Genomic DNA, 16370 nt, shown 5'->3' on the forward strand with positions numbered 1-16370 from the left:
ACCTGAGTTTTAGCAGTGAAGTTGGCTTCTAACAGAAGATGGCAGTGCCCACAAGTGACATATTCAGGTAAGTTAAACTCACCTTTGCCTCCCCCTCCCCCAGCCATGAAACCCCCTGCAATGATGTCACTGGTGGGAGTCTTTGCAAATTCTGCAAAGTTCACGTACAGTGACAATGCCACTTTAACCCCACAATCTAAAACATTACAACTTTAGAGAAACTGCAATGTTTACATTGTAGGGTTAAGACTGCCTCTAGTGGATGTCCACTCCGTGAAACAACTCTGGACGTCCTCATGCTGTGTATGAGAACATCCAGATCCAGCATCTTCAAATCCCTTATGGAAAAGCATTGATTAAATGCTTTCCTATGGGGGGGAAGCCTAATGCACACGCAGTACTTGACACTCATGCGCATTAGATTCCCCCTCGGTGGTGATGTCGGAGGAGGTGGAGACAGAACCAGTGCTGAGGGAGCTCAGCTCTGGAATACAATGAATGTTTTAAAGGGGGATGGGGGCAGAGCTACGTTTTTCTAACACTAATGTGTTCTTTTCATCTTCTTTCTATAGCTTGGGCTTCTACTTTTACATCTCTGCTTTATTTACTCTGACTTAAGTTTCATCTGATTTGGTCATGTGTATCACTCCCTTCCTGTGGCCTGCAGGCTGAGAATCTCCATGAACTTGGCAAGCTGTTTGCTTAACTGTTTGGTAAATTATAGAGCATGTAAGCATAGAATCTTTTGAAAACCATCTCACCAGATCATTGAACTGGTCCACCACATGTGAAGGAGAATATCCTTGTCCACATCCCCTCCAACAAAGATCAGTGGGAAGATTGTCCATTCTGAAAGCTTGACAGGTTCCAAGTTCCTCATTCCTGCATCTCATGTGCTTCCCCACTGTAGGACATAGTTGAATTCCCCCCAAGCTTTAGAGTGCAACAAATGTAATCTCAAATAGGGGAAATTTGTAATTTCTGTGCCAAATCCCATTCCCGTAGTCCCTCAGAAAATGAAAGATCTCTTGCAGCCACTGGAAGAATATTAGTTTTTAATACACAATCCTGTATCTGGAGGCCGCTGAAAAAAATCATGGGTAGTCATGGGAACTATAGTAAGTAGATATTTAAAGCTCATTTGGGAGTGTCCCCTCAAGATATGCTTAAACCTTAGAATTCTGGCTTCTTTAATATTTTAATATAAAATCTCAGGGGAATGTCCCTATTCCTCAAGACAGGAGACATCATTGCCCGAATATTCAAAAAATTCTTTAAAGCTCTATACAATTATTCTAGTCAAGAGACAGAGTCTACCAATGACCTCTCACGCGTTCGTACATTCCTCTCTAACCTGAATATGGCAAAATTGCACACAGAGGAAATCAATGCCTTGAGTGCCCTGATTACGAATGATTAAATAGACATGGTGATCTCAAAATTGAAAGGTGGGAAAGAGCCAGGCCCAGATGGGTTCAATGGAGTATACTACAAAACTTTTCGTGACAAACTGACCCCACATGTAACATGGCTATTCAATGACCTGATGATGGGAGGCATTTTAAATCCAGATATGACTCTCGCAAATATCTTAATATAAAAACCAGGCAAAGATACCACTTATGCAGAAGCTTACTGACCAATTTCCTTAATCAATCATGATGCCAAGATCCTAGCTAAACTTCTAGCAGAAAGATTAAACCCTCACCTGGGGTGCCTGATAAACACTGATCAGGTAGGGTTCGCTCCCAGGACAAAAAAGTTTTCGAGAACACTAGGAGAAATATAGACCTCATCTGGAGACACGCCTCTACAAGGAAGTTTGATAGGGTAGAGTGGCCTTATAAGTTTGAACTCCTCACCCACCTGGGCCTCCCTGAGACCTTTGTAATCATTGTAAAGGCACTGTAAACTAGACATGTGCAATTCGTTTTGGTCCGAATATGAATTTGGACGAATTTCGGGCAATTTGGACATTCGGGTACTTTCGAATGTCTGAATTGCCGAAGTGCCAAATTGACGAGGTCTCGAAGTTCCGAAATTACCGAATTTCCGAAGTGTCGAAGTGCCGATGTTCCGAAGTTCTGAAGTGTCAAAGTGCCGAAGTGCCGAAGTTCCGAAGCACAGTATTGCCTAAGTACTAATATACTTACCCAGTGAAAGAAGAAGAATGTTACATTGTATACAATTTTAAATAAAAAGTATACAAACATTGCCAGGATTCAGCTGTAACCATTTGCAACACTTACAACAATCAAGTAACATACATTCATATAAAATGTAAGTTACTTAGCCAGTCAATGTAATGACAGGAATGAATAAGTAGATAACTCCCTAATTCTCACGTTATTAGGGAGCTATCTACCAAATTTACTAATACTAAGTAAAGATTACTTAGTATTAGTAAATTATGCCCCTACTCGCTATACCGCGAGTAGGGGCATGTCTATTAAACAGTGAGCAGCCTCTGGCTGCTCACTGTAAAAAAAAAAACTACTAACCACCCCTCCACTCTGATTGGTTAGATTTCAAACCCACCAACCAATTTGGCTGCTCACTGTTAAAAAAAAAAAAAAAAAAAAAGGCGCCCTCACCCGCGACACAAAGTGTTGTAGTGCCGAATTGACGAAGTCCCGAATTGCGAAAGTCCCAATTTTTGGAATGCCGAACTGAACCGAAAATTTTACCAATGCACATGCCTACTGTATACAAATGTAAAGGCATAGGTCAAGATCACTGGAGCTCATGCCGGACCATTTCCATTAACCAACGGCACACGGCAAAGTTGTCCCCTATTCCCCTTACTTTTCGTCCTGTCGCTGGAACCATTGCTACAAGCAACCTGCAACCACTCCTCCATATTTGGCAACAAGGTTGGAGGTTATGACTTTGTGGATTCTGGATATGCTGCTGATGTTCTTTTAACCTTGACACGACCTGATGAATATATGCATGCTCTAATCCCACTCCTTACTACATATGGAGAATTCTCAGGATATAAAGTAAACATGGAGAAATCCAGTGCTCTCCCCGTTAACCTCTCGGCAGTGGACACGGCGTGCATACTATATGCAGATATCACATAATCGTATTGAGTATCTGGGGATTAAACTCCCAGCAGATCCAACTAAACTCCATCAGCTCAATTATACCCCCATGATACAAACAATAATAGAAGATATGGACAGATGGATAGATAAACCGATCTCATGGCTCGGTAGAATTAATTCCATAGAAATAAATATCCTCTCTTGCATTTTGTTCCTGTTTCAAGCACACCCACTCCCACTACCCATCACTAAGCGAGATTTAGCTCCACTACAGAAAGCAATAGATAGGTTTATTTGGCAAAATAAGAGGCATTGAGTAGCACAAAATATTCTATAGTATACCAAATCAGCTGGAGATCTAGGCCTGTCCCACCTACATTTTTATTACACTGCAGCACAGCTAGCACAGGTCGTAATGTGACACATTCCTCCAGACAAGCGCAGGTGGGTGGACCTGGAATCTCCCATGATGGGAGTAGACCTCCCTCAATTCCATATATGGACCCCTAGGGAGCATAGAGCTCTGTTACGTACCGACTGCACAGCGGTCACCAACTCTTTGCGGGTCTGGGATAAAACAGTGAACCAATACACATGAATGTCCAACCCATCCCCAATGATGCCAGTATTGTGGAAAAGAGTATTCCTCCCTGAAATGAGACCCAGAGATTTTAAAGGCATTGAATATGCAGGAATACAAAGGATTCATTATCTATACAGCGGTAACACAATGGTCACATTTGCAGAACTACAAAGCAGGACACATCTTACATCCTCTGACTTCTTTTGATGTATGCAAATCCGAGACTTTGCCAGCAAACCTCACAATAAAAGGTCACTCTTACACAATTCACATTCTTCGAACATTTGTGTGAATCTGAAACACAGCCCATAGGCCTGATTACACTAATATACACACATCTATGCTCCAGCACAACTGAATGGGGATGACTACACTATACAGACCAATGGGATGCATAGCAGGGTGAGGTCCTGGAGGGTATAGATTGGCAGGATATCTGGAAGGCAAATGGCAAGACTTCCATATGCGTGACTATGCAGGAGCAATCTTACAAAACAATGCTCAGATGGTACACCACCCAAAAATCTATGCGTAAAGACAAATTTGTGTGGGAGACTGTGCAAAAACAGTATATGTGGTGGAGCTTCCCACAGGTGGCGTCTTTCTGAAGGAAATTAGGAGAACTTGCCTCCCAGGTACGGCATAAGCAAATAGATCCAAACCCATGGACCTTTCTATTATCTAAACAACTAATTCCCTTCTAAACAAAATCACTCTTGCGGCCAGGAGAGCCCTTAAGTCTGGCTTCAGCCAAAGACACCATCCATTGAAACAGTAATTCTGAAACTTAAAGATAACTATTACTCACTGCGCTAGTAACGGTAACCATGAAAACATTCACAAAAATTTGGAAACCCTGGAAACCTATTCCGATCCTGATTAAGACGGTATAGAGCGCAGTGGATTGGAGATTTTGGTAATACTCACCTGCCAATCTTGAAGCTGACCAGGCATTTCCCTTTTCCCTCTCTGGACCAATCTTTTATTCTTCTCTTCTCCTTCCTTCCCTCCCTCCATTTCCCACTTCTCTACACTTTCTTACACTATTCAGAAAACACTCTTAGGTCGCAGGCCCAACAATAGCTCATATGCAATGCCACACAATGACAGATATCTCGCCATTTGATAGTAACTAAAAATAAGATAACCATCTTCGCGCACAAAATGACAGCTATGTTGGCTGAACTACCAAAAGGTAATCCCAAGGAAACAGCTACCTGATATCTGTATTATTGTACTGTTTAGAAATGAAATTTACCAATGTGCTACAATAATTCTGAGCATTAACCAAATAATCGCACAGTGAACCAAAAATACAGTTTATTGGTGTGTTATGCACTATTATGTTTATTGTCTACTTGCATATGTACTGTTTTGCCTACTACCTCAGAGAAAAAAAAAGAATATAAAAAAAAAGACACAAGACATCGAACATGGCATATCAGATAGTGAAAATTAAGAATGCACTCTTTCCTAAAGGCTAAGGGAGTTAAGAATGTCAGGACAGTTTGCCTGCAATAAGGCCTTCTTGGATTTGTTTAGCCACATAAAGAATTAATAGAGGTCAGAACCCATAATCATGTACTCTAGAGCAACCCAGCTTCACTCCCACAGATATGTGTGCCGATCACAATTTGAGCAAACTGTTCAGTGTAAAAGTATATTATGAAGGTGGGCATTTCAAGGCAACCCTGTAATTTGAGTTGGTACAGCAATTTGCGGCTATACAAAATTTTTTGTTATTCCAAATGAAGGAAAAATGATATATAACAGTGAAGCTTTAACAACCCCTTCTGGCAATTATGCTATTGGTTTACAATATTTTGCTGTGTAAAACTAAATCTCTCAGTGATTTGTGCAAATTGGTCTCAGAGAGACAAAGGAAAAAAATAAATGGGAAAAGCTTTATAAGCAGAAACTGGATGAATGGACCAAAAGTTATTGTAAGGAAAATTATTACTGAGGTTAAGGAATAACTGAAGCCAGTTATGTCAAACAATTATAATAATTGTTGTGATCTTGACTAAGTGCACCATGAAAATAAAACCCTCTTTCTTTTTTATGCTCCACATCAATATTACACAACGCGTTTGTAGTTATATTTAATAATGTTTTTATGTATAAGTTATGAAACAACTGCACAGTATTTCCACAGTACTTCATCTGGGAAAATGTCTTTGCAATAAAAAGATAGAAAACAATAGATGAGGAGTCATATTTATCAAGGGAAAATTGGAGGAAATGGAGATGACAAAAACAATGAGGTGTGCAAATAGTCTCAATATGTGAGTGAGACTCTCTGCATAGTCTGGAATAATATATATAGCGCGCTTAGGTCTACATACAAAACCTGGCTATTAAAATAATATGGTCAGAGACCCCAAACAAATAAAGTATTTACAAGTGATCCTACAGTCCTATGCCACCCCAGAGTAGTATAGAAACAGAGATAATAAGGTAGATATCCTCACTACACCCTAATGATAAGCTTTATTTTGATCTGCTATAGGGATATGAGTGACAAACATCTGAGTATCTGAATCTCCCTAATCTATACACCCCATGGGATGTCAGTGTTAGAAAAAATATATATATTTATCTTAGTAGCTCGAAATTGAGCTATCTCCAAAGCAGAGAGAGAGATGAAAATTGAAATAGAAATAGCAAATCAGTCAAAATCAGACTGATGGTTTAAATTAAGAAAGCCTCTCTCCCTGTAAAACTAACTAGACAGGCATAGGACAGAAAAGAAAGAAATTAAATCCAATTAAATAGTGATCATGGTGCTACAAACACCAGTGCCCAGTGCAGAGAAAACGCCCAACGTACGTTTCAGTGCTAAAGAGATGCACCTTCGTCAGGGGCCAACATAAAACTGATGGAAAGCCTCTTAAATACCCAAGCTGCCAGGAGACATGAATACCTTGTGACCAATAGGATGTGGGGGTGTGTATATCACCAGCTGTCCGTGATATCCAGCCTAACAAACTGCGATCGCATCCAACCACGAATCACGTGGTGAGTGTAGAGGAGGAGTCCGGGGCCGGTCACGTGACCCGCCACGTCACGCGTCACGTGACGTAACCGGCACTTCCCCATCTAGGCGGGACCCACTCGTCATCATCACTCGGCTCCGCCCATCATCCTCACGTGGGCGGGCCCCCGATGACAACCGGGCGGGGTTAAAGAATATGCCGATATCGGGATGAACCGAAAGTGTCACCAGATGTAAATAGATGCCTACATGTAAGTCCCCTTCCACAAATAATCTTTAGCAAGTCTTGCTCCTAACGATAATATGTCTAAGTGACCCTGTAATACATGATCTCCTACTGATATTAAAAACAGTGGGAACATGTAGAAATGCTAATAGTACATATATCTGGAGAACTAGCTGTAGGTAAGTATACATAAATAATGGAGATGACATTGTTATATTTTGAGGAATTACGATTACAATTACTGCAACATTTCTACTTCTTGCTACAAATTAAGCACTGTTTTGTTACAGTGGTTTATATGAATAAAGAAATTGTTCAACAACTCAGATCACCATTTCATTGTATTTATTTAGCCACCATGAGTGTGTCACAGTTGTAATAGCTGAATAAATACACTTTGATGTGAACCATGACACAATCTTTTTTATTCATGGATTTACATAGTTTAAAAGTGATAATCATAGTTCCTGGATTAACTTAAGTGAATTCCTTTCTGCTCATTCTCAACTATTGCTGCGTTCTAAATGGCTTGTACGTAGATGATTTTATGGGCACTCTGGTATGCTATATCGGTCTAGTTTTGACAGTACAATAGATGTAATGACTGTGATAAAGCCCTTGAATTCTAGCAAGGGTTATTCTGAGTATAAACCAGCAGTTTCTGTTTCAGTACTGAGCAAGAAAACACAACAGCAATGAGACAGCTCACATTTCAAGGTTTTCATTATATTGCTTAGTGCATCACGTGCCTAACATCAATAAATGTACCGGAGAAATACTATCGGAAGCTATAAAGAAAGTTCAAGCTCAGACAATTTTCTGAGAGCTCCATAGAGAGCCATACTTGGCCATAAATATTATTTGATCATAAATAACAAGAAATAATCTCAGTGTTGAGTAAGATGGGTTCCTCTAATCACTGGTGGATGAACTAATCGATGAAGTAATCTGACACATCTGGTTTTTCAGAGGAGAGCATAAAGACCAGCTATAATAACCCATAAGCAGATTCATAAAGATGGTTAAAATAGAGATATTATCAATATTTTGGACTACTGTGAAACACCAATACGAGAAGGTCTAATAAAATGCATACCTTCTGCATGTATGTGTGTGTTTGTGGTGTAGATGAAACTGAAGATGAAACTGAAGAAGAATTGACTGTCACTAGGACATGTTCATGGGGATGTACATTGTACCTATAAAGATCTATGATAAGAGTTAAGGACCCACTTGGTGAATGATGCTAGCTTCTTTGTTGTGTTCTAGTTGTTCTCACATCCTGTTCCCGGGTGCAAATCATTTCTGGCAATCGCTTCTGATATCCAGTACAGTGCTGCAGATCCTCCCTATCCAGATCCTGGGAAGTCTGCATATTATTATCTAGCACCTGGGATCTGCAGAAGCTACATCAGGGCCCTGGTATGTGGCTGCACAAACGCTGGTGCTTAACACCGGGGGCGTGTGGTTACCCAGCACCAGACCCTGATAGTCCATTTCCATGCTGTGACTCCTATCATCATCAGGCATACAGGGGTTCCGGTCTTCGGACCGCCACCCGTGACAGTTGTAAAGAAGTGGAACTATGTGCGTGACAGAAGCAACAATTCACTTGTTCAAGATTGATCCTCTTCGAGATATAAGTCAAAAGAACTCTAACAGGTACATGTAAATTGTCAATATCCCTGTACATAGGTATTTCACATAGACAGCTTAGGGAGATTTCACAGCTAGGGAATGGAAGGATTGAAGCAGAGCTATAGCATCAATGGAAATACATAGATTTAAAGAGCTTAAAAAGCAGGCATGTGCTTGGTTTACAAAATAAATCTGGATATTACAAAGCACTACAGAATTAGACATGTACTCATTATTAACATACATTTGTGGCTTTCATTGTCATATGAACATGAAGACAAAATACATTTAGAAACATTGCTATTTGTCAGCCCTTAGCACAATGTGTTAATGAAACACAGAGTGAACTACAAATTTAAAAAATAAGCACCTGCCAATTAAATGAATGAAATGTGGTTTAAAATTGTTTGTGTTATTATTCTATATATCATGATTCTCAAAAGGAGAATTTGACAATTAGTATAAGCCCTATACAGTATAGCAATTGTTTCTACATATGTGTAACAATTTATAGCTCAATGTAGAACCAATGCATGTGTGTAATAGTGCTTACTGGTTTCTAAATGTGCATTGTTTTCTGGGATCCATCCAACTATATAACTACATAACCAAAGAAGATAGATAACAACACATAGAACACTCATCTATTTGTGATGCTTCATGTAAATTAAACATACCCTTTTGAAGACTTGATAACATTTCTGACATTTCTTTGCACAAAATTTCATGTCAAATACTATCAAATCTATAACTGTTTGCACCATCTAGCCATCCTTTGTCAAGGTGGGATTCAGTAGGTAAAGGGGTGCAAAAAAATAAAATATTTTTTTTCCTAATTTTACACATTTACTAGCATATTGTGATAAATACAGTGCATTATATTATCTTTTAATAAAATAATTATCATTAAAGGTCAGTCCAACAGTTTGCTATACTGTTAATTAGTAAACTTCTGCTGTGAAAAAAAGAAAACAAAAAATTCATCAGTCATACATAAATTCATCCATATTGTGTTTCGGTTCGGATGACTTTCATCCTTGTAATCATTTCAGGGAAACAATAGGGTCACGAAAATGGACCAATCAGAGTCTTGCAAAATATGTCCATATTGCATAACATAGATAATATAAATATAAATATGTATTTATTTGCCAGTTTCCCAACTTTTGGTTCACAGATCAAGAGAGAAGTAACCAATACAGAGAAAAAGAGGAGTAGCAGTAATAAATCTATATGTATTATCTATTTATTAAATATATGAATTATAAATATAGTTTTCTTTAGTGCACCTCCTTTTTTCTTTATAATGATTAATTTTCAAATGATCTGTGAATAAAATCAACAATTAGTGTCTGTCCCCTACCATCAATCATCTTTTTTCCCCCATCATCTCTTTTTGATGCAATGGCTGTAATTCTGAATATTGAATAAAATAATTAAACATGTTTGGCCATCGTGCTAGTCATTTGCTCAGTTATAAGTCGGTATGGTGCTTGAGAGATATGGAATTCAGCTGAAAAGACAATCATCCCAAAGTTATCTGAATTACAATTTGGCCAAATCCAAATGCACATGTCTAGTGAATATTACTAAAGCATTAAAATAATTTAATAGTATGCACTACTAGGCAATCGTAGGCAATTATAATCATCACCAAATAGGGCAGTGATCTACCGGGAGTTAATACATATTCTCCATCTTGGAGGAACATCATATAGATACCTAGTGGACTTTAAGGGACTTCCTGTAAATGCTGCCTCATGCTTAAATTGACACTATAGGCACCTAGACCACTTCATCTCATTGAAGTGGTCTGGATGCAGTGTTTTTGTCCTCTTAACCCTGTTTTGTAAAACATTGCAGTTTCTGAGAAACTGAATTGTTTGCATTGCAGTGTTAAGATTGCCTCTAGTGACTGTCTTCCAGAATCACACGAAGTTTAACTCTATGAAACAATTCTATACGTCCTCACGCTTTGCATGAGGACTCCCAGCATCTTAAAAATCCCCATAGATTGATAATCCCCATAGGAAAGATTCAATGCTTTCCTATGGGGAAGGCCTAATGTTCGCCCGTTGCTCACCGCTCATGCACATGCCCATCACTATGACACTGCAGGTGGAGTAGATGGATGTGAGTGCTGAGGGACCGCTACGCTGGAATTAAGTAAATGTAAGAAAGGGTTTCTGCAAAGGCAGAGGGACACTGTAGTGTTAGGACTACAGTTTTGTATTCCTAGCACAATAGTTTTCCTTTAAGAGAGCTCATAGTGCCTCAATAACATCATTTCACTATTATTTACCTTAACACCTAGGAGAGAACATCTTGCCAACTTCAGCCTAGAAAGATTATATTTCAGAGTAAGTAGGAGTTGATTGCTTATTTTAGTAAATAATACACTTCTGTGGACTTTTTTTTCTTCTTACATATTTTGGCCTACATTTTACAATTTTATTTTCAACAGCAATTTTTTTCTTCTTACATATTTTGGCCTACATTTTACAATTTTATTTTCAACAGCAATTTACATTTTACTGCTTTGTGGATATGCTTCATGGAGTTGACTTCTACAACAATAAATTAAATCAATACCAGTCATCAACTTAAAAAAACTATGTTTCAAATACAACAGAAATGTTGTACTACTTTTGTGATTTTGGTAGAGCAAAGGTAATTTTAATATGAATGAAAGTCCACTACTGACACATAAGTTTCTTGAATGAGCTGATACATAATAGGTACCCCACTGCAGGAACAATCCTCACCTATCCAATAATTAATCTTTTGAATGCTAGAGGTACACCTCTGGTGCTCAAAGGGTTAAACATTCAAAATAAAATTGCTTACTTTAGGTGTGTAATACTGACAAGAAAATTACTATGAAACTAAATTTGTATTATCTGCCTCGCTGCTTTCAACCTTTTTTTTTTTGTCACATTGTGAACAGGATACTATTTGAAATCAGGGGGCGCTAACGATTTAGAGCAATTTAGAATTATACTAGTCAAATCACTAATTAAAAAGATACAAATCTTCACTTCTCATTAGTCTTTCATTCACTTGGTTGAACAAGTTGAACTTAAAGTAATAATTCAACTTAATGAATCTATAAAGTAATGGTTATTTGGCCAAAGTGGTTTTTTTTTTTTTTTCATTAACATTCCCATCGTAAGATCTTCACTGAACAGAATGAATATAAAATTATATAAAAACATATGCACTCAGCTATTTATATTTCATCATGGGTTGACAGGGTCTTGGGGCTTTTTACTGACTTAATGAAATAAGGGTGAATACATATCAAGTACCTGACAAGGTCGATCACTCGCTCCCTCGGAGCACTGCTTACTGGTTCATCGTTTATCATAATGATTTGATCTCCAGGGACTAATTTTCCTTCTGAAGGTCCTCCTGAAATTAGTGGAAAGGGATATAGAAGTTAGAAGGCTGCTGTTGCATGCTATTTTTCTTGAATGTTTTGCGCCATTAGTAGCATTTTATTGTGTGTACTTCAAACAATGACATTCACAACATATATTAAGGAAACGAACATGCATAATTCTTTTGAGGATCTAAATCTAACACAAAACAGTTTGATAGCTAGTTAATGCCACATTTTAGACATTGGCCTAAGGACCAAATTACACTAGAAATGTCACATCCATAAATTCAAGCGTTAAATGTGAAAAAGTATTAAAGAAATAGCCAGCCTCAAAGATATTAAAAGGGAAAAAGTAATTATTTTTGCAAAGAGCAAAACCAACATAAATTGCATGGTTCTTCCCACTGGTATACAACAATAAATTTGCAATTATTCCCTTTTCCTCATGGACTGAATTCATTAATTGAACCACCAGTAACACCATGAAGAGTAAAGCAATCTAGTAACATTGTTTTTGAGATTTTGAGAGTGTAAACATACTGGATGATAAAGCAAATCATGATCAACTAAAAAAAAATTATGTTCTGCCTATTGCAAGTCATTTTGTCCCAAAACATCTCAACATATTTGAGAAACAAATTATTATGGAAGATAAAGGACTGCTGATCTACTTATCTACAAAGTTGAATAGGCTTGGCCAAACTACAATTCAGGCAAGTACAAGCCTATTGGGTCTTTGTACGAAATTCTGATTTCCTAGTTGCCATCCGCCAGAAAATTGCTCATTATCATTCTTGACTCAGAGTGCCATTAATGGAAGCAGTATAAAGGGGGGTAGAATGGAGAAGAGGCTGTTTTTTATTGGGGTGGGCTATGCCGAGAATGTGCTTATGTCAGCTAAACGGCGAGCAGCTAGCGGCTTCTTGCTGTAATATACAGTAGGGATCTGGCATCTGTTGCTGCTGAGGTGCTAGTAACATACACATATATAAGACATAACATATAGAGCCTTACCGAGCCCCACCTGTGTACAGCAGGTAAGAGCTTTAACTTTTTTGGATGAATACCCTATTTTCAACTTAAAATGACTCATGCTCCCCGTTGTTCATTAATACAATATAGCAAAAGGGAAATAATTACAATTAATCATTGCAAAACCAAGGCTTTGATTTAATATTGTTGAATATGCTTTAAAAAAATATTTTCTATTTTTGATAAACAAAGCAAAAAAAAATTAAGATTCTGAAAAATATTTACATTTTGTAATATTTTGATATATATATATATATATTTGTCAATCTTTGTTTTATTGAAGCAAAGTGAGTACATTACAGAAAGAGAAAGAGATATATAAGTATTATGCAATGACAGCTATACATTCTCTCATGAGCGACTGCTTAATTTTATGTATTAAGGTTAGGTGAAATAGCATGTTCTAGTGTTGTTCAAGCATGGGCAAGTACATATTTGAGGACAAATATGTCAGCAATGTAGCATACATATGTATTATTGTTTCAGGGTTGTCTTGGTTGACAATATGACAGGGACATGCTAGGTTAACAGTGAACAAAAGACAGACATCTACATAATAAAATAAAATAAAAATCTATAGCTGTGAGGAACCAAGGTGGAGTGTCTTAAGGAGCATGCTAGTCTAAGATACATATGTAGTTATTTATTGTCGGTTCCTCATCTGTCACCCCCCACCCCCGTTGCTGTTCTTCACCCAATACCCATGCCGTCTATGAGAGCCATGTGTGGAAATAGTGTCCTGGCAATCCAAGACTGGCCACTTCGGCAGCCCCAGGCTACCATAAGAGCCCATGTGCAAGTTCCACTGCTCCAGCCTCTCCCAACACCACAAGCAACATCTCGGGAAGGTGTTGTCACTGCTTGAGCTTGGACTTTCTCCTTCCGAGTTAGTGGGTTAGGCACCAGGGTCTTCCTGCTTCGGGCCCTCTGCCTAAGAAGGAAATAGCGGTCTTTGGAAAACTCGGTATGGGAAGTAGCATTCTGGCGAGACTGCTGCCACTCCGGCTTCACCGATTTAGAAGTTGTTAGTGGTCTCCGAGGCTTGTCATTTGTAAGGTGTGGAGGGTCTGGAGGTGAGTTCAACCATTGGTCAGATCCCTGACACTGTCTCATATCTTGCGCTCCTGTGCTCCATAGTTTTCTCCAGAAATCCTGAAAGTAGGCATCCAGTCGCTCTTCAAACGCTTCTAAAAGGCCTTGTGCCGCTGTATTAGGCATCTCAGCCGCCATCTTGGCTTTTGTCTCTTGGCCGTGTGTGAGCAACAGGAGTGGGTTATTCCCCTCACTGCATGTACGTAGAGCCTATATGGTTGTGCAGGGATAACCCCCGGTCGCCTCAGCCTTTTCCAGCAGGACAGCAAACAGAGAGATCGTCCGTTTATCCCGCGCCTGCATCTGCTAATAGGCAGCAATTCGTCACCAGGTTCAGGTTGCTCTGTAGATTGCAAAAACCCCACAGGTTGAGACTTAAGGTACCACCAATACTCTCCTACTGTAAATGAAATTTTGTTGTGGTACTCATCGATATGGTAGCCTAATAGCAGGTTTTCTCTCGGACCTATTGCTCAGTGCAACCAGTGTGCTCGGCGCTAGTCCCCGCCCCCTATTTTGATATATATTTTTGATATATTGATATTTTTATTTATTTTTTGATATTTCAATGTTTTGAAAAAATCATTTAAAATAATTTGAAAAGCTTATCTATATTATACCGAAGTCTTAAAGTTCTCTCTCTTCTTATTTTTGTTATTTTTCCCAGGCATATAATATCTAATTTTGACAACTCAGAATTGGCATTGCAAAAAATGCCTAATATTGCATAGCCATTATGCCAGACAATATTGTAGTCATTTTTTGCAGGTCAGCACAGTCATAGGCACAATTTTCCTGCTTTTTTGGGCTGTCCAAGTTGACTTCTAAAATATTTTGGTACTAAAATTCAACTGAGCCAAAAATCATCATGAACTAAATTCTTTTTCCTGCTTTTTTGGCTGTCCAAGTTGACTTCTAAAATATTTTCAGTACCAAAATTCAACTGAGCCAAATATCAGCAAAAACTAAATTCTGTTGTCCTGAACTTTTTTTTTCTGCCAAAGAAGCACGTTTTTCACCCAGCAGTTTACTGAATGCTAGTAAATTTGTTTGAATGTAAATAAGGCAAATATTTTAGGTATTCCTGAACAGCAATCTATGCATGAAATATTTGTATTGCATGTAATTTAAAGTGCTACTTATGGATCCTATAGTTCAACTAGTAGTTACAAAAACAGAAAACTTGATTAAAGATGCTGAACATTAATCAGTTATATTCATTCCTAACATATACACCATGTTTTACTCCCAACATGGTGGAGACCAAATATCTATTTTTTTAAGAGAATTGTAAATGTTGTTCTTGATACTGAAATAAACAAATTACCAATAATGTAATTTCAAACTAATGAAATTTGAATATTTATAGTGCCATTCCGTCTAGACAAATTAATAATTGAATAATTGAATGTTCTAATGTTTAACCCCTTCAGGACGGAGTCAATAGTACACGTTCTGATCAAAACAAAACGTAAACAAAAACTGGAATTTGCGCTATATGTCTGTTCAACCGTAATTCACCTCTTTCATATTAAATGCACCCACACTTATTATATATCATTTTGTTCAGGTGAAACAGGGCTTTCATTTCATATAAAATATGTATATATGAAACATAATTTATTATGAATAAAATAAAAAAAACTGTGAAAATAAGAACCCAGAATGCTGCAGCAATTACCGCCCCATCTCACTCCTCAACACGGATGTCAAACTATTCTCTAAGATTATAGCAAATAGATTACAGCCCTACCTCCCAAGGCTGATCCATCCAGATCAAACAGGCTTCATAACGGGGAGAGAGGCCAGAGACTGCACTCTGAGGACGTTTACTATCCAACACCTGGCACAAAAGGAAAACAAGAACATGCTATTGCTCTCCACAGACGCAGAAAAGGCGTTTGATCGGGTCAAGTGGCACTTCATGATGGCAACGCTAGCCAAGATAGGGTTGGGGAGAGGGATGCTCACGTGGATTGAAATGCTGTATCGCAATCCAAATGCGAGGATACGTGTCAACGGAGCACTCACAACTAGCTTCGCCATTCACAACGGCACCAGGCAAGGATGCCCCTTATCCCCCCTTCTATTCGCTCTCACACTAGAGCCTCTCCTAGATAAGATTCGACACATGCCCAACATCCAAGGATTCCGACACAAAGAACAAGAACATAAGGTGGCAGCCTATGCAGACGATATGCTCTTCTACATAAACAACCCAACGCATACGCTACCCGCATTAATGGAGGGATTCGAAACCTATGGCCGAGCATCAGGGCTCAAATTGAACCTTTTGAAATGCGAAATACTACAAGTTTCGACCCCGACACCGGAATGGGACCAGATCAAACGGAACTTCCCCTTCACATGCT

General features: G+C 38.5%; 1 protein-coding gene across 1 annotated transcript in view; it reads right to left on the bottom strand.

Moving 5' to 3' along the window:
- FRMPD4 (FERM and PDZ domain containing 4) overlaps positions 1 to 16370 on the bottom strand; it is a 541249-nt gene that overhangs the window by 98256 nt on the left and 426623 nt on the right. The window contains exon 4 of the mRNA XM_063457824.1: positions 11801 to 11903. Within this exon, the coding sequence (XP_063313894.1) occupies positions 11801 to 11903 (103 nt within the window). The remainder of the gene's footprint in view (positions 1 to 11800; positions 11904 to 16370) is intronic.

This window comes from Pelobates fuscus, chromosome 1 (assembly GCF_036172605.1).
Source record: "Pelobates fuscus isolate aPelFus1 chromosome 1, aPelFus1.pri, whole genome shotgun sequence".
NCBI lineage: Eukaryota > Metazoa > Chordata > Amphibia > Anura > Pelobatidae > Pelobates > Pelobates fuscus.